The following is a 27,343-nucleotide window of genomic DNA, read 5'->3' on the forward strand; positions in this document are numbered from 1 at the left end:
GACAAGTTATAAGCTATTTTAAATGACTGCACAAATTAGTCTTCTAACCTTTATCACTGTCAAGTTTAAAAGTAGCTAACTGTATGGCTCTCACAGGAGAACATAGAGACCCATGATTCACAACTTTAAAATCCAAAAGCTTCACACAACCCCAGACTTTTAGTAACTCAATGAGGCAAAACCTAATCTGACAAATGGAGGATTTTTCAACTCTGGATAAAAACTAAGCATAAATCAGACCACTCAAATGCTGACAAGAAAGAAGCCTAAAGGAATGAGCTCTCACACATTACCCAATTCCAAGTAATCAGCCCTGGACACGTGTATATGTGCAAACCTGAATGGACGCACCAATAATAATGAAAGATCACAGATTTTGAAGGAGGACATAGGAGTTAGGGTAGTTAGAGGGAATGAGAATGGTGTAAATGCAGAGCTCATGCATAGAAATCTCAAAAAAGTAAAATTAATAAGTTAAAGAAATACAAAAAACAGAGGCTGGAGAGATGGCTCAGAGGTTAAGAGCACTGACTATTCAACCAGAAGTCTTGAGTTCAATTCCCAGCACCACATGGTAGTTCACAACCATCTATAATGAGATCTGATGCCCTCTCCTTGTGTGCAGGTGTACATGCAGGCAGAACACTATCCATAATAAACAAACAAACAAAAAAAACAAATAAAATGTTAAAAAAAAAAAAAAAGAAATACAAAAAAGTTATACTTTTCCTGCCCTTTGGTTTTTCCAGATAGGGTTTCTCTGTGTAGCCCTGGCTGTCCTAGAACTCATTCTGTAGACCAGGCTGGCCTCAAACTCAGAGAAATGCCTGACTCTGCCTCCTGGGTGCTGGAATGGAATTAAAGGCTGGTTATAATTTTAACAGCTTTAATAACTAAGGAACATTTCAATTATATGGTTTAACAAAAACTACTAACTAGTAGAATTAAGTTTGTTTTTTGGTGACCTCTACTAATTTATTTTGAAAACTTATTATAGTGATCATAATACCTGCTTCTGAAAATAAGCCTTCATAAATTGTAACCTACGACTTTAAGCTATAAAAGAGAGCATATTAACATGGCATTTAAACTCAATCTGTCTCAATTAATTCCTAGGTGCTAATCTTACCTACAACTATGCAATATCAATGAATGAGCATAAAGAACTTTAAGCCGGGATAGGTAAATGGGAGATTAAGAGATTGGGCTTGCCATGTGAAAGACATGACACACACCAAAATAAGGAAATATCACTGAATCAAATAGGTAGTACACAATGGTAAATAGCCACACATGGTGACACAAGTCTTTAGCAACACTCAAATGGCAGAAATAGGCTGATCTCAAGGCCAGTATGGTCTAAATATCATCTAAATATGGGTAATATAGTAAGACCCTATCTCAACAAACAAACAATAAAACTTGGGGGAGGGGAGAGTGGATATTTTCAAAACATCAGTAAATAGACAGCATAATGAGCAGCCTGCACCCTACTAAAAGTACTAGGACTAGAAACAAACTGTTCTTACTCCCTTTGACATGCAGGAGAATACAATCTTCATTTTAAAACACAAAACAGGCAGGATGCCCAGGCCCTGTGGTAGGCATAGATGGGAAGACTAGCAGTCCCAGGACAACCTTGGTGGTGGGACATTCAGCAGGTGAAGGTAATGGCTGCAGTTCTACCCTCAAATTAACTGGCAGGAGAAAAACAACTGTCCTCTGAACTCACAAGCACACTCTAGTATATGCATCCATACATCCATGCAAAATAAATAATGTGAAGGAAAAGCAGAAATAAAGGGAAAGAATAAGCTGCTTAAAGTATAGAGACATTAGGAAATAAGACACAGGTGGTTCAATGGCAAAAAGTGTACCTAGAACATGTGAGATCCTGGGTTTGAACCCCAGCATCACAGTCAATCAATTAAATTTAACTGGAAAGTTTTGACTAAAAGAGTCAGTATAGAACAAAGAAACAAACAAACAAAAAAATCTAAATATGACTTTAAATAAGTAAAATCCTCAACTTGGATAAAGATACCAAATAAAGTTAAAACACACATAAAAGGGGCTGGAGAGATGGCTTCCAAAGGACCTGGGTTCAATTCCCAGTGTCCACATGGCAGCTCACAACTGTCTGTAAGTCCAGCTCCAGGGGATCTGTCACCCTCACCTCACACAGACATACATGCAGGCAAAACACCAATGTACATAAAAATAAAGCTTTAAAATGCATAAAATATTTATTAACAAGAAAATAGCTGTTTTTTTCCCCCATTAAATTTTTCCCCTTGGCCTTTAAATGTATTAGATTTGAGCAGAACACATGCAGCTCAACAATGGTTTCATCTTAATACACAACACTACCACCACCTAACCATTCAACATGATGTTACTTATAACCAGTTACCAATACGGTATTTAGGATCACAAGATCTAAAAACGTAAATACCATTTTGGGATCACATTGCAAGCACCCTTTGGAGAAAGGTGGTCATACTAACTTCCCTACCAGAAAAATCTAGAAACTAACACATACAGTTTTAGATTTCATTATGGCACTTATGAGCAAACCTTTCCTTGAATCTCTCTCTCATGATCTCCCCCATGACCCTGGCCACCCCTTGTACTCTTCCGTGTCTCCACACAGCCTTTCTGTTTACATGTCACATCCTACTGCTTTTCCCTTCTTCCTCAATACCTTTTTCTCAGGTCACCTTATTAATGGCATAGCCTATAGTATCACTCATTTCTACTCATACATATACACACATACAAACTTTATAGGTCATGTTGTCTGAGTCGGGTTACTTACCAGATTCATTCATCCCCACATACTTGTATACTGCTTAGACTGTCTAGGAGTATTTGCTCACATATTATTTTTGTAAATTGCAATGGGTCATCGAGTTCAATAACCAAAGTGCTGAGTTACAAATATTCCCCCAGTTTCTATTAATATTTTGAGGATTATATCTTATAGCATGGCTGTGGTGGAATGCTACTTTGCACACAGCCTGACCTCTGTCAATGAGAACTATTTAGCAAGTTTTTTTCCTCTTTTTCTGGTTTTCCTTTTGTGGTTTTTTTTCTAGACAAGGTTTCTCTGTGGCTTTGAAGGCTGTCCTGGAACTAGCTCTTATAAACCAGGCTGGCCTCAAACTCAGAGAACTGCCTGCCTCTGCCTCCCGAGTGCTTGGATTTAGCAAGCTTAACAACAGTTTAAAATCCCAGCACTCAGGAGGCAGATCTCTGTGAGTTCAATCAAGACCAGCCAGGACTACAAAGAGAGATCCTGTCTTAAACAAACAACAACAAGGAGAAATCAATGAACTATCAACAGCCTAAACGAACAATTAATTTCTTTGAAGCATCATCTGGCTCTGCAAATCATTTTGGCCATGTCATGGGAAGAAGTGAGATACCTCCAACAACGGCATCTCCTCAGTGACGATAGGGTCTAGACGTCGGTCAGGGCCATACTTGACAGACGTCTTCTCTTCCTTCGTGTTGTTAAGTCGAGGACCTTGAATTTCTAAATCCTGTCTCCCTCGGACTGACATACTCAGAGAATGTTTCCCTGAAATTAAAAAATTCAACACCTTACAACAGTATGATGGTTTTAGTGATTTAACTTAAATTGAATACATGCATACCACAAATTTCCATAAATGTTAGAAAATTTCCAGGTAATTGCTGAGTAACACATGTAATGACAACAGTTAAATATACTTTAACCCCATGCTTAATATCATCTATAGTATGCTATTCAATATCTTTTTTTTTTTTTTTTGATTTGCTATGTTGCATGAAGACTACTCATCATTGAATAGAAGTCTTTAAAATACAGTATCCTTATTCGCCAAAAGATACAGTGTTGATATGAACCATGAGAAAATATTAAAGTAAAACATAAAACAGGTCAGCTTCTTACTTTTATTCATACCAAATACAGTACTATTTTGAAGATGTATAACTATATCTTCTCAAAAAGCAGAAAAATAAAAATTGTAATTCTTTTAACTTTTTCAACATCTATGTGAGATTGCACCCAAGTAAAACAGGTACATGTATGAAAAGGATAGAATGGGCATACAAGTCCTATCTTTCCTAAAGGCTACTCAGGGCCTTTGGTCACTATGATGGTTTCAGATTAGATATATAACATAGTGTTCCCACAAATTATTGAACCCAGATCCCTGTGAAGATTCAGTATGAAAACTATACTAAAATGTCATGAAAATTCTTTTTATAAGATAGAGCTTATTTTAATGTTAATTCACAGACAATATCACACACTAACATAAATTATGATCTTTAATGTATCTTGTTTTAGCACCCTGTTAGCTATATTTTATGAACTAACATAACTCTATGGTACTTAATTAAGAGTTAAGCAAAGTTAAAAATAATCTCAATCCTCACTCATACTGCATTAAAAATGTAAAGAATTAGTAAGACTATTTTCAAATTACCTGCTTCATCAAACACTTATCAAACAGGAAGCAGAAATACAGTACTAAAACTGAGAAGACCACACTCAATTTCTGTGTATTTGTGTTTGTAGATTTTGGTTCCCACTAATCCATCCTTTCTATTTGAGTTTCCCTTATGTCCAAGTGGAAATGTTAACTACAAAGGCAAAGGTCAGCAAGTATCCAGGAGACTCCCACTGTTAATAAACAGCTTTTATGAATGCTAACTTCACACCCAAAACATGAACAGCAGTCAATTTTAATTTGTTAGAAGATACATCTACTAAAATAAAGTGCTGAACTACAGTAGTTTGTTACCAACTTCTTAGCATCTTTTCAACCTAAACTCAACCAACTATACATTATTTATAAAGTAACATTAGGATCTTGTAGCGTTCTCCAAATTATTTAGAAGCCAAACAAACAAAACATACCAAACCATGTGATGTACATGTGTATATCTTTAGTTTTCTTCAAAGTCTGCAGAGAATGATATTAGGGCACCAAGAATATCAGCTTCAAACTAACTCTGCCCCTTTTGGGTATACTTAACAATATTTCAAGTGTTCCCCCCCCCCCAAGTCGTTTTGTTCTTTGTCAGTACTATAGACTGAGACTGGAACTTCAGCTAGGCAGATGCACTACCAGGGAGCTACACCAACAGCCCAAGTTTTATTTTATTTTGAAATATTGTCTGGCTGAACTGTTCAGGCTATTTTTGCAAGTCTCCTGTCTTAGCCTCCAAAGAAGCTGGGATTATTGGCATGTACTGCCACAGGTGGCTTTGAATATTTAATATCCAAAGACAGAGGAAACAGTGGCTTTAGTATGTTATTTTATAGAAAGGAAATATTAAAAACAAAATATACTAAGGTGGTTTGTATTGATAGCAGACATTTCAACGAACAAAATTTAGTTAGAATTTACTAAATTAAGATCATAACAAAAATACTATCAACAGTATAAAATCCCTTACCTTTGAGCCTATGTCAGAAGTTAGAATAATCTAAATTATATATGCTTATACATGTCTAGATGCCATTATATAGCCCAACATATTAAAAATATGGAGATTTTTCTTGGCAATAATTTTTAGTTATATAACTGCAGCTCTCAAATAGGAACTTTGTAGATGACAACATTAGTAATGTCAAAAGGTTGGATATGCTTGGAAGGTACATTACACCTATTTAGAAGAAACCTCCATTCATTCATTATATTCGATGGGATGGTTTAAGAGCTACTTTTCTAACTGCTTATCGATGCTACAGCTTTACCTGTATGACATCCAGGAAGAGCACCAATGCCATCTACTGTCACAGAGCCTTGAATAGTGCCAAGATTATACACAACTCCCAGAATGTGCAGCTCCCCTATGTGATGGGGAAAGAGCTTCAGTCTTGCCTATGGAAATAGTGAAGTCATTCTGATTATGTTTTCATAGGATCTTAAATAGCACAGTACCTCATTTTGGAATGGTTCAGAATTAATTCATGATCTAAACTTTTAAAATCACAATGTTTAGTATGGAAAACTTTTTATTTTAATTTTTACTTCAGGAGAAAATGCATACACAATCCACCACCTGTCACAAATTATGTTGTGGATTTTCCCCTATTTGGGGAGCAAGACCACAGCAAATCCCAAGTGTAATGGAGAGGCTTGCCCTGGGAAGTCACTTTCTTAGTTGTGTATCTCCTCTGTCAGTTAAGTATGGAAAAGCATCTTTCTTAAAACAAGATCTATAATTCAGTAATTGTTTTGGGGTTTTGTTGTGTTTTATTATTGAGATAGGGTCTCACTATGTAGCTTTGGCTATTTTCTGGAACTTGCTATGTAGAACAGGTTGGTCTCAAAGAGATACATCCGCCTCTGCTTTCTGAGTTCTGGGGCTAAAGATATACACCACCATGCGGGACAAAACAAACAAGTAAGTGTGTGTGTGTGTGTGTGTGTGTGTATTGTACTATTGGGGCTCAAACGAGGCCTTGCACACAGTAAAAATATCCCACCCCTAAAAGAATATTTTTAATTATATTTTAATTATATATTTAATTAAGAAAAAAAACAAACAAAACAAAAAAACAAACCAACTCTGGGCTGGATGTAGTGACACTTTTAATCCCCACACTCCAGAGAAAGAGGGAGGCAATTTCTATGACTTCAAGGGATCAAGCTCCAGGACAGCCAGGGCTACCCACCAGTTCCAGGATAGCCAAGGCCACACAGTGAGATCCTGTCTCAACAAATAAACAAACAAAGCTGCTCAGCTAAGTTCCTGTATATTTGCCATACTAACACCAAAAAGCAGAGAAACATTTGTACCAGGTTCCTTTGAAAACTTAATCAAAGGCAAACTACAAAAACTTTCCTACTGATTTCTTTGGAGCAATTCCAGTTCCCTAATATTTCAAATTTTAGACTTAAAAAAGCTAGAATATGCAACAGCTAAATGAATTAAGCTGATCTTTTAAATTTGTTTTCAGCTTACAAGCTTAAAAAGGCAAAAGACAGAAAAAAAGATTAAAACAATTACCACTTTAGATTCTTCACTGTTAATTAAGAATTCTGAAATAACTTCAGTTCCAATCATTTCAGGTTCACCTGTAACCTAAAGAACAAACTGTATATTTTTAAAATATACATACTAATGAGTAAAATAACAAATCATTAACATCTTACTGGCCATATTTACAAAGAGCAGCATCAATTGAAGCCAGCCCCTCTAAGTTAAGCTCTGTGAAATGGGTTGTCTACTCCCAGAGTAGAGCCTATCTACAGAAGGCACTTGACGTATATTTTTCATTTTGTTCAGCCTGACTCAACCAAAGAGAATAAATGATCTATTCAAACATACAGTTATCAAGAGAACAAGACCCCGACAGAAGTTCAACCACTCACAGTTAATAATGGCCAAAATAATTACTTAAAAGCTATGCACAAAAATACCATAAGATATGTGAGTGTGGCTTGCCAAACACACCATCGGCCATAGGTTTGACCCAAAATTCTACCACAATTTAAATTTAAAAATGCACCATACTATTATTGTGATAGTCAACATGGAAACCTTGAAACCAACTAGTAAATGACAGTAAAAGTCTATGAACCATCCATAACAGTTTACACAAAAATGAAGTATTAGACATTTTAACACTAGAAAACACCTATCAAGCAACAGAAATAAACAAGGCAACATGAATAGCAGAAGGAAATACAAAACATGAGCAAAAAAACCATACAAATGAAAAATCAACATAAAGATAAAATAGCAAAATGTTACTGTAGTTGTTTCTAAATAGCAGTAAGGTAGTTTTAAGGTCATGTTTTTCTGTATTCTTACATTTCAGGAGTAAGCACATGTAGTTTTTACAACAAAGTAGAAAAAAAAGAGTAAAGGCTGTAGCTGAGACACACACATCACAGACAGCTGCTAGTAACTTACTCCTTCTCGAACTGTTTCAATGTCTTTACCATTGACATCTTTAGGCTGAAACTTCCAGAGCAATGCCAAATCGGACAGCAAGAGTGGAACTTTCAAAGGATTCCTAAAAGCCACTTCCACTGTAATTGGCTCTGCAAAAGAAAAGGCTACATGTAATAACTTTCATAAGCCTGGCACTGTCTCTCAACATACCTTCCATGTCTTTTGCCTAGACTGCCCTTGTTACTTTATACAACTCAGTTTGGAAATGTCACTCTCTTGGTACTCCAGCACCACAAGGATATTAGAGCCCCAACACTTGCTTACAAATGAAGCTCAGTGCATAGTGAATTATCCTTGTGCCCACAGCCTCCAGCAATGTGGCAGAACATAAACTATCTGGAACTTGCTCCAATTAGAACAAAAAGTTATGAATATACCATTCAAGTATTGGGCTAGAGAGATGGCTCGGTGGTTAAGATCACTTGCTGGTCTTTCAAAGAACCCAAAAGGCAGCTCCCAACCTTCTCTAACTACAATTCTAGGAGATCCATACTCTTCCTCTTCCCCTTTCAGGAGCACTAAGCATGCACATGGTGCATGTACACACATGTAGGCAAAACATTCATACATGTAAAATATTTTTTAAATTCAATTATACCACCTTCTACAACTGCAAGTGGGAATCTGGAGTTATCGGAGTAACTGTTCAAACAATACTGTGTGGGGTAGAAACTGGATGGAATTACTCCTTTATTAGCCACAGCCACAACATGCTCCTCAAGTTCTCGCCACTGCTGCGATGACTCAGAGTCATATTCCTGATCAAGACTTATATGAGTAGCTGCTTGCTTTTCCCCTGTAAAAAGAAAGCAATTTTCACATTTAAATACCTATTCAAGTAAGAACCAGAGGTATCCAGATAAATAACATACATATACATGCACTCTTGCCCAATTTCTAATTCTCTGATTCACAAATATCTACTCGTTCTAGCCTAACAGCAACCTTGCTTCTAATAATGACATATTTTTTTTTTTTCCTGGCTCTGAAATAATGTCATTTTCTCTAACTTCCACAATTTTTACAAAAGTATTTCAACATACAGAAAAATAAAACACTGCCTATAGAGGAAAATTTTGTTTTTGATTCAGCATCTCGTGTAGCTCAGGCTAGCCTTGAACAAGCTATATACATTGAAGATGGCATGAAACACATTTTTCTGTCTCCACCTCCCACATGCTGGGATCAAAGGTATGGACACCTGGCTTGTATCTTTGTTTTTATTTATTTGTTTGTGTTTGTTTTGTTTTGTTTTTGAGACAAGGTTTCTCTGTGTAGCTCTGATGTCCTGGGAACTTGCTAGTAAACTAGGCTGGCCTCAAACTCAAAGCTCTGCCTACCTCTGTCTCCAGAGAGCTAGGATTAAAGGCACACGCCAACACAGCATAGCTTTTTTTTTTTTTTTTTTAAATCTAAATATTTTACATCTGTGGATGCTTTGCATGTCTGTCTGTTTGTGTACCACTATGTGCTTGCTGTCCATGTAGGCAAGAAGATTTTGGAACCCCAAGAACTAGAATTAGAAAAGGTTGTGAGCGGCCAAAAGGGTCCTGGGACTCAAACCCGGGTCCTCTGGAACAGCAGCCAATGCTCTTAATCACTGACCTATTTTTTCCAGCCCCACTGTTTACATCTTATTAATTTTTAGAATTACATCTATCTCTCTATCTGCATGGAGGATGCATGTTTGGAGCATCAGCTCTCCCCTCCCACCACATGGCTTCCCAGGACTGAACTCAGATTGTCAGGCATTGGAACAAGTACCATTCATTACCTCTTAAGCAATCATGACAAACTCATATCTTAAAAAAATTTTAAGTCAACTTTCATCTCATGAACCTGATTTTTATTTTAGTTTTTACGCCCAATCCCAACAAAGCCATCGCCTCTACTGGCATCACTTCTCCTGCAGCTTAAAGGGATCACTTTCAGACATGCTTGCATAGTTTTCTTACAAGTTTTTAACAAGTGTACACATAAACAATTCATGGAAGGGTTTCTGTATTTCAAATTTAAGTTGTAAATGATTTTTTTTCACTCAACATTATGTTCCATTATTCAAAGTTAAACATGTAGAATTAGTTCATTCAGGACCTATTACATATATTCCTTATTTAAATATATCAAAATATTTTTGTTATGAAGAAAAATCATGATGTAAAGTTGGAGAAAGACACTGAGCTGAAATGTCAAAGTATTTATGATGACAAAGTTCAGCTCATCATGCATCAAGAACAGTATTCCGACCTTTCGTCTAACAGTAAATGCTCTTTCAGGCCTCAACCCCGAGGAGAAGATCCTGAATTCATTTAAAAGGTGTGGTGATTGTAGCTTAGTAGGAGGGTGTTTGCTTAGCACATATTTGATCCCCAGAACCACATAAAATTAAGCATGGTGACATATGACCTGCAATCTCAGCACTTAGGAGGAGGCAAGAAAATAGGCCAAAGGCCATTTTAAGGTACAAAGTCAGTCTGAGGCTAGCCCGAACTGCATGGAACTCTGTCTCATCTTTAACTTAAAAAAACCAAACAAACATGTTTTCATAATAAAAAAGTTAAAGAACTTAAAGTTAGGCATGGTAGTGCACAGCTATAACCTACACAAGAGATAGAGGCAGAAGGCCTCCAAGTCCAAGGCCAGCCTGGTTTATAAAGAGTTCTAACTAGCTTGGGAACCTTGTCTCAGGACAGGGAAGAAGGAAAAAAAGATTATAAGTTATATACATGTTTATCACAATATGCTTTTATACAGGCAAAACACTAAAATAAGTAACTATAGTAAAGAAAGGAATGCTGCATTCAAATGTGCTTTATGTACCAAATGGAGTATATATAACAAATATTAAAGATGCTTGCAAGGTGATACAGTAATGAGCACTTCCTGAGTGAGAAACGCTGCTGTAAAGAATCACACCATTTGGTTTTTATTGTTTTTAGTTTTTGGAAAGGAAAAACAATAAAGTAGTGGCTATACTCTAATGACTGGACAATAGGTGAGGCATCAATTTCTAACTGGAGAAAGAACACTTCAAAGAATATTCATTACGTAACTAGGCCAAGTGAGAGTTTACTAACCATCTGCTGGTCGTCTGTCATGGCCAAAGAAAACCCGTGTTGCTGAACTGTTAATATATGGTAAGGGAAGCTGTGGTAAAGGGCCATCTGGTGACAGCTGATTTACATTCTGAGAGAAATACAAAAGAAGGAAAAAATAGTTTTTAAGAAAGCTACATTTTTTTTTGTTTCCTAATTTTTAATACATAAGTATCAAAATGTTATGCAAGAAAAATTTGACATATATAATTACTAGTTTGTATGCTGTATCAGTCATCAAGCTTTACAATTGAGAACTTTAGACATTATTTACTCTACTTCTAGAGAACCTTACTAGCCAGGCCTGGTGGCACAGACCTATAACTAACTCCAGCTAATCAGGAGCTTTGGCCTCAGAGCAATTGCAAAGCCAGCCTGATCAACTCAGCAAGACCCTATCTCAAAATAAAAAAATAAAAGGGCTGGGGAGGTAGCTCAGTGGTAAGAGTGCTTATCTAGCAGACACAGGGCCCTGGTTTTAATTCTCAGTAAAATACAACCTTCCTGAAGAGTACTCCTCTAGGTAAGTATTTTTTTTTGTTGTTGTTGTTGTGTTACATATTAAACTTGCAAATGGTTCTTTAATATGATTATGCTTCTAGTTGCGTCATTATAGAATCCTACCTACCAATTTCTAACTGGTCTGATTTTACATGAAGTCTAAAAGAGCAGTTATTTCCTGTGAGAAAGATAAAATATTCAACCTTTCACAGGTCATGAAAGGGAGGGTTTAAACATCCCAAGTGTCCTATCATACAGTGATTCGTGGTTTCTATCCACCTAGATTACAGTACAATACTTGTTATGAATACACACTTCATCTTTTATCAGGGAAAAAAAAGGAATACATGAATCTAAGGATGGTAGGAGAGTCCATTATTTTGTTAACTGCAATTCTATAAAAACATGACAAAATAGACCTAGCACATGCCCACAATCCGGCATTGGGGAGGTAAGAGGCTGGAAGATCAGGAGTTCAAAGTCACTCTTAGATACATAGAATTCTAGGCTAGCCATAGATAGATAGATAGATAGATAGATAGATAGATAGATAGATAGATAGATAGGAAATCTTAAGGTATTTCTTATAAAGATCTCAAAACAGTTACAAACTAAAGTCATGTGTGGATGGTGTACACTTGTAATATTAGTACTTGGAAGGCTAAGGCGGGAAGGCAAAGCATCTGAAGCCAGCCTAGCTAAAAAATGAGACTTATCTAAAATAAAATAAGGGGTGGGGGCTGTAGAGATGGCTGATGGCTCAGCAGCAAAGAGCACTGGCTCCTCTTCCAGAAGATCAGGGTTTGATCCAGAGCACCTACATGGTGGCTCACAACTATGTAAGTCTTCAATTTCAGGGGATACAAAACCTCTTATGGCCTCTGTAGGCATGGGCACAGATGTTAATGCACACACGTACAAGCAAAACACCCAAACACATCAAATAAATAAGCAGGTAGATATATAGTTGAATAAATAAAATTCAAATTAAAAAAATAAAGAAAAAGAGGCTTCAAGAGGAAGGAAAGGGGGAAATGATATAATTCTATTTTAATTACAAGGGTATTTTTTAAAAAGCCACAAAATGACACTTACTGAAATATTAAAATTCTCTTTTAAAAAATGAGCTGCTTCCACAATTTTTTATGACAGGTAATAACATATTCTGCAATAAAGCCATTTAATTATACTCTATGGGGCTAATAGTAAAAAGGCTTTTTCCTGAAAATAGTAATTCAAACCCATTTATTATTTATTCCAAAAAAAGCATACTTACCTTATAAACATAAAGATACTCTCTGAGGAAGGCCCCTTGTTGAGCAGCAGACTGTTTGCTTTCATTGACTAAAATGTGTCTGAAAGCAGACACAGCATTGTCCAGCTGCCTCAGAGTGTAGGACTGGCGCCCAATGGTGAAGTTGATGTGATCCTCTGCCAGAGACCAGCCTTTTCCTTTGTAAACTTGCATGGCTTGACAATAGCAGCGCAAAGCATGCTTTTTCTGAAGGAAAATAAATGAGACATGTATTGCAATTTAAATCTGTGGTGAACTAGAAAAAATAAACACAAACACATGCAGAGACATGCACAAGTACTCTCTGCACAAGTACTAACAGGTACCTGGCTTACCTACTAAAAGAGAATGTAATAAAGAAAATGAAGCTAGCTAACAATTAGGATGATCTCCTCACAATTACTCAATTCTGTGTGTAAATATAGGTTAGGTTTTCTCAGCCAGACAGTGAGTATGCAGGTATTTTTGTCTGTTCTTACACCTACCCCTTATTCCTCTGAAATTAACGTGAGAAAAATGTTCACTGCTCAATTTGGTTTTATTTCAAATTCTTTCTGTGAACAGTTAAGGTATAATACTTTGTCATCAGTGTCAACCTGATTGGATCTAGAATCACTATGGAACCACACCTCTGGGAGTATCTATGAGTGTTTCCAGAAAACTTTAACTGAGAAGGGAATGCCTATCCTAAATATAAGGGTACCATCCCACAGGGCTTGGGTCCTATACCAAAAAAAAAAAAAAGACAGAGAGCCAGTGAGACTGACTGCTCAAGGAATAGAGGCACTGACTAGCAAGCAGGCCTAACTGTCTTGAGTTCAATCCCCAAACCCCACAAAGTGACAGGAGAAAACTGACTCCAGGAATTCTCTTCTGACCTCCAAAGGGATATATACTACTATACACTCCCGGCCCCTCTCTCTCTCCACCCCCCCCCCTTTCACATACAAACATACAAACACACACACACACACACCCCAATAAATGAAAAATTAAAAACCAAAACCAAGTCACAGAAAAGTTAAGTAACCAAAATCAGGCTATTTATATATCCAGATTTAAGCCTGGATCTATCTAAATCTAAATCTCATGTCTTTACCAAAATATTATTTAAAAGCAGAATTTAATTCAATGTTTAGGATTAAATAAATATAAAAGGCTGGCAAAGGGGTGGGCATTAGGGTTAGGCAAGAGTCGTCAGAAGATAAAGAAAGGCTTGCCACCAAACCTAACAGCCAAAGTTTGAACCCAGAGGGCTTACACTGTAGGATGAAAACTATGTTTGCAAGTTGTCTGACTCCACACATAGGCATACTCAAAAAGAAAAATTAAAGAAATAAACATACAAAAATGTGGCAAGAAGCTCAGCACTTAGGAGGCAGATATCTGAGTTTGAGGCCAGCCAGGGCTACACTGTATGAACGTGCCTCAAAAACCAACAACAAAATTCACAAGAATACACTTTACAAATAAATGAAAAAATAAATCTTTTTAAAAAGACTTGTTTTTACTTTTAATTATGTATGTATATGTGGGTTTGTGTTCACAGGTAAGTGCAGGCACCCTGGTATTCCAGGAAAGGATATCAGATCCTCTGAAGCTACAGGCAGCTGTGAATTACTCAATGTGGGTGCTGGGATCCCACTCGGATCCCCTGGAAGAGCAGCAAAAGCTCTTTACTGAGCATCTTTCCAGCTGCCAACACCTTTTAAACAAAATATGCTTACCTGCCCTGCTTTACTAAACCGATGGCCCGCCAGGATCATGTGAAAAGCATATTTTCTAACCATGGGGCTCTTCATGTTTATGAAGCAATGAGCGGCCTGCTCCAAAAGAAGTGCACTTCGGAGATCAGAATCCTGTGAATGTGCAAACAAAAAATGGTTAGCATCACAAAAGTGAAAGCTTCTGTTTCCTAGTATACAACACAGTCAATGTGTAGCTTGGTTGAGAAGAGGGCAGAGATAAAAGGGCCAACCAATCTCAATTTTTCCTCCAAGCAGCACACATTCTGTTTAAAAAGATTCCCCAAAACCGACTTTTTGTTATTGTTCCTTCTAATAAAAGCCAAACGGCCAATTATGATGTGTACTGTATAATAAATTGCTAAATAACTTCAATCCCTTCTGAGCAGTTAAACTGAGAACTGAATACAGGTATTCTAATTAAAGATAAACTAAAAACCACAAAACACAGAAAAACAGTTCTATCAATCTAGTTTGTCCTAGATATTATCTGGTGACTAATAACATATTTAATGTATCTTTCCCCAAAGAATATAGGCTAGGTTATGTGTAGATTATTATGTAAGCTAATTTATGACTTTATCCTCTTTAAAGAACATTTATTTAAAGGAATCCTCAATTTTTAATGTAATATTGAAAGGCTAATGCCTGCTTTTCATTAACAAGATCCCAGGCTTTGTATGCCAGGAACAGGACAACTACAAGCAGTTTCATTTGCCTAACCCTGACTGCCCAGGAGCTGCAACAATTCATCCTCACAGCATACCTTCCTGGTAAGCCATCACTTCAGGGATCAGGGAGAAAGTGATGATAATCAACTTTTCCCCAACACTTCCTCTAAGTCCTCAGCCTCAAGCTGAATTAACAAGCCTTTCCATGTGTTCTGCTGCCATTATTTTGCCCATGGAAAGTTGAAAACAGAAGACTCTTAAATGCAATTGTTTCAACAAATAAGTTACATCCAACAGGCCCTATTATAAACTATCTTTGCAGGAGTCTTTTTAAAGCAGCAGCAGATCTGAGGAGACCATGCAGAAGATACACAGCAAACAGCAGCTATTATTACTTTACACCAAAACTAAATGTTCAAATGTCTGCTCTAAGAATTCACAATGAAAAGCTGGTGGGAATAAATGTCAGGAATTTATAATTAACAAATGGTTCTAACAAGGATGCAAAGCAATTAATTAGATAATCTTAGGGGCTTGCATTTTTAGATTTCAGGAAAGGCTTTTCTAAGAAAAATTACTAAAATACAAATATAGATGCACATGTGTGTGACTATGTACACGAGTGCCAGACACAGAGGCCAGAGGCATCTTTTGCCCAACATTGGTGCTGGGGACCAAACTCAGGTTCTCTGTAAGAATAATATGTGCTTTTAACCCCTGAACCACAATTCCATCCCCCCCATATTAATACATTTATTTATTCAAAGTAAGTATACAAAAAACCAAACATCTTTGGCATCCCATTCTACAACTCATTTGCTTAGGATTGTTTCCAATTTGGTGCTCTCTTTCTAAGAGTGCTTATGTGCAGAACATGCATGTATGGAAAAAGAAAACATTTTTAATATACAAGTGGCAGTACATACAATACTTTGCTTTTTTTAAACTACATATTTCATTTCTTCTAAATAAGTATTACTTTCTAATATGTAAAAATATAACTTATAGTCACCAATTAATCATACTTTTTTTAAAATTTTTTGCTACTACCAACAAAAGATTTAGTAAATATAATTTCTGGTGTGCATGCACATATGTATATGAGCATGTACGTATGTTCATGTATTGCTGGGAATTGAACCTGGAGCTAGGCAAGTGTTCTCTACCATTGAGTTACAATTTCTGCTCTTACTTCTTGAGACAAGATCTCACTAAATAGCTTAAGGCTGATCTAGAACTCTGGATGGCCCCAGCTGGTCAAACCCACAATCCCCCTGCCTCTTGTCATAAAAAATAATTATCAAATTATAAACTTCTTAGTAATTATCTAAATACTTTTATTACACAAATTTCTGGAAGTAGAAATAAGAAGTTAATGAAAACTATGCATGTATCTCAAAGTCTAATCATTGCAGACAAATCAGCGCCAAAACCATACTACATTAACGGAGGCTAAGAACTCAGGTTTATGGAGCCAGAGAGATGGCTCAACCATCAAGAGTATGTATGTACTGCTCGTACAAGAACCCTAAGTACAGTTCCCAGCACCCATGTCAGGAAGTTCACAACCATAGAACTAACTCAAGTTCTATGGGAATCCAACAATTCTGGCCTCTGAGCATACACACATACACATACATGTGGTACACATGTATACATGTGTACGTGTACACACACACACACACACACACACACACACACTTACTTTCATTCACACTTAACTCATTCAGCTGCAATACTTGTATAGGTACCAATCCTGGATATCCTACGTAAAGGATGTTCTCTAGAAATCTGTAATGGTCTTTAAGTGACTCAATGTACAGTGCAGTTGAGAACTCACATAATAAATCTAGCAATCTCAAATTTAACACCATAAGACTAAGTAATTCAAGAAAGATCTTAAGTTCATATCATAAATTAAGCTAAAACAAAATTAGACACAGACTACTGGCTTCAAACATACTATGACTCTCAAGTCTTTACTATCAAGTTATTACAAAGACGGCTTTGATGAGATAGCTTTGCAGGAAAAAAAATGGTCACCAACACTTCACAACCATTTTTTTTTTCCCCCAAAAAACTCATTTAACGGCAGAAAGAATGATTCTACTAATTTGTTCTATGAACTTCTTATAAATGTCATGGCATGTGTACCAAACGCAAAAATAGCAAAATAAAAAATACAATTAAAACTCAAGTTAATAAGAAACATATATGGTGAATGGGGGCTGGCTGGAAATTTAGTTTGTAGGACAGCACTTGCCTGGCATTTGTGAGGCTCTGATTTCAACGCCAAGCACTGGAGGGGAGGAGGAGAAAACAAAAGGGAGGAGAAAAGCCCAACAGATCATGCAAATTCCTAATTCTGGGGAAAGATTACTAGAACCTGCTCCTACCCATATCCTAAAGCTATGAATTTTGAGAAAATAAAGTTAAAAACAACTAACAAGGTTAAATATAATAACAATGTGCTCTAAATAAACTTTATTCATATATATGGATAGAAAGACAAACACATTTAAGCAAGGTTAAAAACAAAAACAAAAAAAAAAATACTATATTAACTCCTGAATCATAAATCTCACTGATATCCCTAGATTGGAAAATACAGCATAGCATTCAAATTCAAGATCAGATTAGCTACTAAAATAGAGTCAGTCACACAGAGCTTGGATTCAACACTAGCAAACAGCTCTTGTCTGACACAGTGTGGTGGTTTAAATAACAGCCACCACAGACTCATGTATTTGAGGCACTTTCAAGAAGGATTAAAAAGGTTAGGAGGTGCAACACTGTTGGACATTTGTGCTGGGGATGGGCTTGGAGGTTTCAAAAAGCTCCCAGGAGGCCCAGAATTTCTCTCTCTGCGTAAGAATCAGGATGTAGCTCTCAGCTATTGCTCCAGCCAGTGTCTGCATGTCACATACCCTGCCGTGGAATGGACCAACTGAACCTCTGAAACTGTAAGAAAGCCCCAAATAAATGCTTTCCTTTAAAAGAGTTGCTCTGGTCACAATGTCTCTTTACAGCCATAGAACAGTAACTAAGACACACCAGCTCATGCTTGTTGGTCAGTGTATAACATATACTAACTACTAAACACTTATTCAAGTTAGCATCTGTTTTATCACATATACCAATTTCTAAACACTTTAAATATTACATATGACATCAATATCTCAGAGCAATCTTTTTAAAGGCATTTATTAAGCTTAACAAACATTTGTAGATAATCATGTGCAAACCCCAGTGTTAGGTATCAGGATTAAAAATGTAAAAGATGGGCTGGCGAGATAGCACAGTAGTTAAAAGCATGGAAGAGATACTGCTTTTTCAGAGAACCCCACATCAGGCAGCTGAGCTGCCTGTACCACCTGCAGAGATCTGAAACCTCCTTCTGGCCTCTGTAAGGGCACTGCACTCACATGAACATTATTACACACACACACACACACACACACATTTCAAAAAAGTAAAAGCCAAGAGAGTGTGGTAGTACACCTCTCTGTAATCTCAGCACTCACAAGGCTGAAACAAGAGGAGTGAGTTCAAGGATGGCATGGACTCTAGAGTGAGATAGTTCAGATTAGCCTGGGATACACACAACTGACTCAAAAAAAAAAAAAAAAAAAAAAAAAAAAAAAGTACAAGGCTGACCTCAAGTAGGTAACAAATTAAACATAATTTCTAGTATAATATAATGCCAAACTTTACAGCAGTGCACAAGACAATAGAAAGGAAACATTTAGAAAGGCCCATCTGAAGGACACAAACAGCAAATTATATGAAGCAACATGCAGAGAGCCAAAGCAAGAAGAGCAGTGATGGACACCGAGGGGGAAGTAGAGGGTCAGTGAGAGGCTCAGCAGGTAAAGACACTTGTCACAAGCCTGGCCACCTAAGGTGGATCCATCAAACTCACTCATAATGTTCAAACATAAAACATAATGTTCAATAAATAAGTTCAAATTATAAGAGACATACTAGCTGAGTATGGTATTCAGGACTGAACTCCCACTTCTTACAAGGCTGAGGCAGGGGAATTGCTAAGAATTTAAAACGATCATGAACTACAAAAACTGTCTTCAGCTCCCACCCCCCACCACAAAACAAAACAAATAAAAACCTTAAATGAAGTTAACAAATAACTAGTGGTGTTTTAATCCTAAAAAAGAGAGCCCCTCCTTAGTTTATGTTTTATACAGCACCTCTTTACACACTAATGAAATCAAACATTACAAGTCCAGTACCTCACTTGTCAACCGTATGAGAAGGGCTGCAGCCTCTGAGTATTTGCTTTGACTTTTTAAAATTTCGGCACTAAGCAACACACATCTTTCAGCCAACACCATATTCCTAAACAAAAACAGACAAGGAAAAATAATCAGCATCACAGGAATTCTTTAGCACATCCTTGTTACCATGCATTCAAGAGTCCACCAGACGATTCTGAGTAAGAAATCTGTCCTGGCGTTGCTTGCAGAGCTTCACAGCTAAGCCTGCCCACTCCTCTTTCTAGCTTTTGGATATATGCCAAAGAAAGTCCTAACATGCTTGCTCTGAACTCCATATTCTCACTTTCTCTAAGAACCCATCCTGTGCCCACCCAAGCCCACACCCACGCAGATGCTTGTCAATCTCCACAGAAGAACCTGCCTGCTCTCTTGGATCCCAACTCAAAAGCAAGGCTATCTCTTCCTCATCCCCTTTCGGTACTTTCCAGTCTGTCTCCCCTGCTGTTGTTCTCAAATTCTTATAAAATGACCAATATTAAGAGAAAAAAATCTGTCATTTTCTACCTAATAAAAGACTTTAAAAAAAAAAAAAAAAGCAATCCTCAATCTTTAATCCCTTTAGAGATGCTAGGGGGTCAAACTGGGGGGGGGGGGTCTGGCAAATGATACGCTACAGCCCCAGCCCAGCACATTTTCTCATCACACAGTTCTAAAGTAAGAACAAAATACAAGGCTGAACACAGTAGTGTACATCTATAATACTAGCACTTGGGAAGCTGAGACAGGAGAATGCTGGTGAGTTCAAGATTATCTGGTGCTATGTTATTATAAGACTGTCTCAAAGAAGGGATAAAGGTACCTACAGAAGTACATTTTCCTTTTGGTAGAAATGGTCTACCAATTGGTAAGGCTTATTATACAGTATAATCAGCATTCGTCTAGTTCAGCATAACTTATAGTTCATATATAACCTGTACCAATTTAAAGGTATGTTCTCAGAACATAAAAGTGAAAACAAGTCATATGTAGCATATTGTTTGTCAGTATCCTTTGTATTGTAGCAAAGGAAATGTTTTTTTAAAAAATCAACTGTAATAAAGTAATTTTTGTACACAAGGAAGAGGAGGAGGGGGGCAGAGTGAGATAACCCAGTGGGTAAAGGTGCTTACAACCAAGTCTGATAACTTAAGTTTGTTCTTAGCCCACATGTGGACAATAGACTCCCATCAAGTTGTCCTTGATCTCCATACACGTGCCATGGCATGCCCATATCCAAACACTCAGACACACATAAAATAAATAGAAATGTTGAGGGGCGGTTATTACTCTTAAACATGCCTTTAATCCCAGAATGTGGAAGGCAGAGGTAGGTAATCTCTGTGAATGGGAGACCAGCTTGGTCTACATGGTGAGTTCCAGGCTAGCCTGGGCCATATAGTGAGATCCTGTCTTTTAAAGAAAAAAGTAATAGCAGGTCCCATAGCTTACACATGTGATTCTAGTACTCCAGAAATGGGAGACAGAGGATCAGGAATTTAAGATCACCCTTTGCTACATAGCAAGTTCAAGCCAGCCTAGAATAAATAAGACCCATATTCCACAAAACAAACAAATGCTTTGATGATTTATCAGACTTTCCACAAATTACATTTTCAAACAGGTATTCCTAAATACCTAAGTTTGCCTTAATGAACACAAAAGATAAACTAATGTTCACTACTCAGTCTTAACTTTTATGAACTGTTAAATTTTTGAGTAAATTGTTACATTTTATTTGCACTTCATATTTATTTGTGTGTGTGTGTGCATGTAGGGTACAAACGCACTTGTCATTACAGCGTTCCTGTGGAAGTCAGGACTTTCAGGAGTCAATTTTCTCCTTCTGTCATGTGGGTCCCAGGACCAACTCAAGTTGTCAGGCTTGACAACATCATCTTTACCCACTGGTATCTTGGCAGCCCTGTGAGTGCTGATGCACTGTAAGCATTGTCATCACTATTACCTCTACATGAACAAGGGCTCAAAATGATGTCTATCTCTGCCTTCCAGTGCATCTGTTCTACAACAGAAACATCAAGCACTTAACTCAGCAGGTCAAGTCTGTGTTCAATCCGAAACGACTAAAAAAAAAGTTTGATTAATTTACTAAAAAAACTTCTTTTATAATGTTGTCTACTCAAACAGTAATTTTCATTTATTGCTACATAAACCTTAATTCCAGCTTAGAAAGAATAAATGACAGTTAAAGCTTCTAATATCGATTTATGTCTAACCCTTTCTATATATCTCTCAACGCTTTCCAAATACACAAACTGACCTTTACAGGCATAACTACTGAGGAAACTTATTATTATAATTCATAATTCTAGAAATGTCCCCACAGCCACCCTGCATGAGAGTCTACCTATCAAATAACCTAACAGCCTCCTCCAGATGACTTCTGGCCCAGTTCAGTTTCCTTATAAGAATTCTAATAGTACTCACTACTTCTCACTTTTCCCTGAGTCTATTACTTGACTATTCATGTTTCTACCTAATTAACAAGGAGAGTTCAAAATGGCTAATTTCCATAAATTAAAATAAAAAAGTTGCACAACAGAAAGTATCCCCAGTGTAGCACAGAACCTTAATGCTGCAAGTATCACCTTATCATCCCCAAATGCAATGCAGCTAGGAGCTGATGAGAAAAGCTAATCAGCACAATTTTCTCTTCAAATTGTCTGACTAAATTAACTTCATTTGCGAATCTAAGGCATGAAAAACTACTACTTATATATACAAACTCTGTCCAAAAATAGGCAAAAGATAAACATTATGGTCACCTACTTGCAGATGTCTCTGTAGGTCTGAATTGCTGTGTCCATGTAATGGGCAGGGTATGGCCTAGCAGCTCCTGGCTGAAGAAAGGCTGACACTGCTGCCATTTCCTAAAGGGGAAAAAACAAAACCAAACCCAAAAATCAATATTTCAGGAGAAACATTCTCATATTTAACACTCGATAAATTTAAATGCTGAAGGTCTCAGAATATACATGCATAAATTTCATAGTTTAATGCACACCCAAAATATATAACTATTTGTTCAGACTTAAAATTCTGGTCTTTTCAGGGTGCGATGGTCCACATCTTTAATCCCAGCCTTTGGGAGACAAAGGCAGGCTGATCTCTATTAAGTTTGAGGCTAGCCTGGTTTATGCAGTAAGTTCTAGGTGAAGTAGACTAAACAGAGACTCTGTCTTTACATGAGGAGGAAGGAGAGGAAGAAGGAGAAGAAGATGATGAAGAGGATGACAGAGCTATGCGTAATTTAAAGGTATATCCTGATGTATCCATAACAAAGTTGAATTCTGAAAAATTTGTTGTGGGTTATTTTGTTGTGCAGACATCAGCACATACTTATATAAACCAAACTAACAATATTGTTAACAGGTAAAAATGTTTTAAGCAAAAATTTATATAAGAACACTACCATATATTCTGTCTGTTGTCACACACACACACACACTTTCACTATATGGCTGTACAATTTTCCTATTTGTATCTACATTTGATAAATATTATATTTAAATTAGATAAACAAAGGTAGCAATTATATGAGTTCAATGCTGGAAAATAAGGTGTATTTATTATAACATTACACATTCCTAACTGAAACTGCCCACTGTTTATAAAAGCTATTGTAAAAGTAATAAACCTTAGAGGAGCAGATTTGGAGCAGCCCTCCTGAAGCCTACTCATCTGAGTAACAAAAGCACAAACAAATTCTTGGACCAGTAACTAGGAAGGTGACCTCATGGCTTGTAGGGCAATTTAGCATGGCTGGAGGGTACAATCTAAATACCAAAGACTTCCTCCTGATGGGACTGAGATGAAGAGGAGCTCCTAACAGGAGGGTGAAGGAAAAGAGAAGCAAGCCTTGAGCCCAGCACTGTTCAAAGGGGAAGGAAGGGATGGGAAGACAATCAATTTTAACTTTGTAAAATGAATCAAAGACTTGGGAAACACTGCCTAGGCCATGTGAGGCCCTGTGCTTGATACTCAACATCACAAAATAAACAAACAAACAGTACCAACCAAGGCGCCAGCTGCATAAAGCATTGCTTGATCATTAAGGAAATCCTTCTTTGCCGTGTGATAGCAACTGTAAGCCAAATCATAATGTTGCACCAAAAAGCACAAGTCAGCCATTTTCCTTATTTGAAGCTCAGGTGCTTCTGGTGGATACCTAGAACATAAATATATAACTTATGGCCCATCACACCATCACACATAAAATGTATAGTAAGCTGTTCCACTACCCAGAACATGAAAGAATTTGATCTGTTTTGCAAAAATTCTACCATCAAGTTAGATTGTAACTATTTGAAGTCCAAAAGTTAATTAATACGTTTAACTTATAGCCCCAGAAGCTTCTCAACTGCAGACAAGCATCTGCCCAAAGAACAAGTTATGAAGTAAATAGATGATTAACACAAAGTAACTTATTTATGTACAACTCAGGAAAAACAACAAAAAAAAAAAAAAAAAACAAACAAAAAAAAGCACACACACACACACACCTAAATAGACTCATGTCAGTTTTCATTAAAGCAAGATTTTATAAAAAAAAAAAAAAAAAAACAAAACAAAAAACAAAATTTGCTAAATATAGGTCTTGTCTTAGAACAGCAGCAGAAGGCCAGCATAGTGGCTTACCAACACTTGGGAGCCTGAAGCAGGAGAGCTCCAAGCTGAAGGCTAAATGGGGCAATTCGGCAAGACATTGCCTTTACAAAAGTATGTAACATACAAAAGTATGTAAAAAGAGCTAATACTGAACACGCAATATAACTTCATCTTCTTACAAATAGAGAAACAGGTCTAAAGTAAAATAACATGCTGGGTTATTTTAAGAGTTTTTTTTGTTTTTGCTTATCACCATTCTAGCCATGGTATTTAGTTCCGGTGCAGGTCAAATCCAACCGAAAAATATTTGGTTACCCCCTATAACATTCATGGCACATGTGGCCTAGCAGGTGGGTACTGTGACATCCACCACCCTCTGCTGAGTAAGACCACTGATGAATTCTTCCCCAGTACGTGTACACACACACACACACACACACACACACACACACACACACACACACACACACACACACACAGACCTTCTAGCACAAGGAAACCTAACCACCAGGGAAGAAACAGTCCTGGTCAGTTCCAGCTCCAGTTTACTTTCTCAGTGTTCTGTAATCAGAGTACACAGAGTCTTTAGCAAGAGGGTCTTCTGGTGAGCAACTGAAGGAATAGGGAGAGCCTGTGGTAGTTTGGGCTGAAAAGTTTATTTTCTACCATCCAAAAAGCCAGCCATGGTAGCAGTTCACACCTGTAATTCCAGTGCTTGGGAAATTGAAATAGGATTATTACAAGTCCCAAGACAGCGTGGGCTCAGAGTCAGACACCATCTCAAAAAACAACTTGATTTAAAAGTTCGATTAAAGGGGCTGGAGAGATGGCTCAGCATTTAAGAACACTGACGGCTCTTCCAGAGGACCTGGGTTCAATTCCCAGCACCCACATGGCAGCTCATAAGTGTCTGTAGTTCAGGGGACCTGGCACCCTCACACAGACATACACACAGGCAAAATACCAATGCACATAAAAATAATTTTTTTAAAAAGTCCAATTAGAGTTGTCTTTTAATTAGAATTTAATTAGTGTCTTTCTTAGATATCATTAAGTTCTGACCAATAAAAAATAAGAAACTAAAGAGACAATCACTGTTTTTGTAGTCAAACAAAAGACAAAGTTAAATGCAGTAGAATTAAATATAGTGATGTTTTACTCACAATAACCCAGATGTATTTTTCAGCTCGTTAATGCTCTTTTCTGGAACTTTACTGCCACTAAACCATTTCTTAGTGGCAGAAAACAGAGAGCGACTCAAACCTTTCCTTGATATTAGCTAGGAAAAAAAAAAAATAAACATATTGACAAATATAAAGGCTTGGAAGTATTTTCTACTAACAAAAAAATTAAGCTTTACTAGTAAGTAAATTATTTTAATAACACTAATTTTAAAAATGTCTAAGGTCTGAAGAAATGGTTCAGCAGATATGAGTACTTGTTTTTCTTGCAGAGGACCTGGCCTCAGCTAGCAGCACCAACAAAGTGATTCACAGCCAACTGTAACTCCAGTTCTGGAGAATCCAACATCCCCACTCCCCAACCTCTGCTGGGACAAAGAACACATATGATGCACATACATGTGTCCTGGCAAAACACGCTTACCCATAAAATAAAACTGAACAGTTGGTTTTCTTTTGCTTTTCATTTTAATGTGTAATATATAGGCTGTAGAGCTGGCTTGTGGTTAAACAGTTGGTTTTCTTTTGCCTATCAGTTTAATGTCTAATATATAGGCTGTAGAACTGGCTTGTGGTTAAGAGCATTTGCTGCCCTTGCAGAGGTTCCCTGTGCCCACATGGTGGTTCCCAACTACCTGTCACTCAAGTTCCAGGGCATCCAATGCCATCTTATGCTCTCTGTAGCCACCAAAACAAAACAGCACACATATATACATGCAGGTAAAACATTCATATGCATAAAATTGGAACTGATAAATAAGTCTTTAAAAAATAATTTGTCCAATAAACTGAAATTCCAAATGAATAAGGCTTATTATCTAGTGTTAAATAAAATTTCATCACTGATACTAACTTTAGTCAGTTTTTACAGCTTATTATAAAACAAAACTTTTAATAAAGTCTTAAAGTCACTGACTTAAATTGAAGGTTAATAACCCCAAACACTTAAGTCTTACCTGATCATTTAACTGCCGAATTGTTTTCTCTATATGTGGCAAAAGGCCACGGAATGTAAACTCTTGTATAAACTGTCGAATTCGATCATGATCAGTAAGTGTTAAACAAGCACCACGAATCACTCCAGTACTTGCTTTCTTTGTCTCATGTACTGAAGCAGACTTTGCATGATCTGAGCCATCGGTACTGTTAGGAGGGTCGCCGCACTGGTCTAATTGAAGTGGATGAACTCTGAAGTTATTTGGTAAACCATCTACTGAAAAACAAATCTCTCTTTTATTCTCAGAAGGCAACATAAAACCTAACAAAACTAACATATCATTAAAGGAAAAGATGACAAACCCCTTCTCTCTGTGTATATCTGAGACAAAATACTGTTAACATTTTCCCATTTTAAGGCTTGAACTAGAGAGACAGTTCAGGGAAGGCTGCCTGATAACTGAGTTTGGTTCCTGGAATCCACACATGAACAGAAAGAACAGACTCCTCCCTCCAAGTTGTTCACTGACCTCCACATACACATGGCACTGCACCTGCATGCAGAAACACACAGGCACACACAGGCATATGTAAATGTGTGCAGTAAAAAAATTTAATTAAATTAAGGCCTTTGAGTTAATAACTTGCCTGCATACAAACTTAAGAACCTAAGCAACTTAGTTTTAAAATGTTACAGTAAATTACCTTATTTTTAGAGAGCAAGCAAGGTTTTATTGAGAAACAGAGTAATAGCTCCTGAAGCAGGGAGGGTTCTGCTTAGAAAAAGTCTGTCTCATATTACAACAGCTGCACATAGTGGCACATGTCTACAATCCCAGCACTTGGAAATCTGAGACAAATGAATCTCAAGTTCAGATGCATACAGTGAGTTCCAGCCCAATCTGGGCTACACAGTAAGACCAACAAAACAAAATTTGGAGCCAATATTTCCAAAACTCCAACTTAAAACCAAGGAATATAGTCCTAAAAAAAAAAAAACCATATGAATTTGGGGAATTATGCTGTATATTACATTTTCTTGTTTTTTTTTAAGG

At 37.1% G+C, this 27,343-nt stretch overlaps 1 protein-coding gene across 2 annotated transcripts in view; it reads right to left on the bottom strand.

Annotated features, from left to right (window-relative positions):
- The window catches only part of Trappc8 (trafficking protein particle complex subunit 8), a 74,039-nt gene that overhangs the window by 18,760 nt on the left and 27,936 nt on the right, over nucleotides 1-27,343 (bottom strand). Inside the window, exons 7-19 of one of the 2 annotated variants that reach the window (XM_051202066.1) lie at nucleotides 26,309-26,562; nucleotides 25,335-25,450; nucleotides 23,581-23,731; nucleotides 22,333-22,433; nucleotides 19,522-19,627; nucleotides 14,583-14,714; nucleotides 12,838-13,062; nucleotides 11,043-11,151; nucleotides 8,567-8,761; nucleotides 7,924-8,054; nucleotides 7,015-7,089; nucleotides 5,756-5,882; nucleotides 3,429-3,583 (exon numbers count right to left, since the gene is read on the bottom strand). In XM_051202066.1, the coding sequence (XP_051058023.1) occupies nucleotides 3,429-3,583; nucleotides 5,756-5,882; nucleotides 7,015-7,089; nucleotides 7,924-8,054; nucleotides 8,567-8,761; nucleotides 11,043-11,151; nucleotides 12,838-13,062; nucleotides 14,583-14,714; nucleotides 19,522-19,627; nucleotides 22,333-22,433; nucleotides 23,581-23,731; nucleotides 25,335-25,450; nucleotides 26,309-26,562 (1,877 nt within the window). Of the gene's footprint in view, nucleotides 1-3,428; nucleotides 3,584-5,755; nucleotides 5,883-7,014; nucleotides 7,090-7,923; nucleotides 8,055-8,566; nucleotides 8,762-11,042; nucleotides 11,152-12,837; nucleotides 13,063-14,582; nucleotides 14,715-19,521; nucleotides 19,628-22,332; nucleotides 22,434-23,580; nucleotides 23,732-25,334; nucleotides 25,451-26,308; nucleotides 26,566-27,343 lie in introns of both variants that reach the window. The other variant, XM_051202065.1, reaches the window with a different exon arrangement.

This window comes from Phodopus roborovskii, unplaced genomic scaffold, assembly GCF_943737965.1.
Source record: "Phodopus roborovskii unplaced genomic scaffold, PHOROB, whole genome shotgun sequence".
Classification (NCBI taxonomy): domain Eukaryota; kingdom Metazoa; phylum Chordata; class Mammalia; order Rodentia; family Cricetidae; genus Phodopus; species Phodopus roborovskii.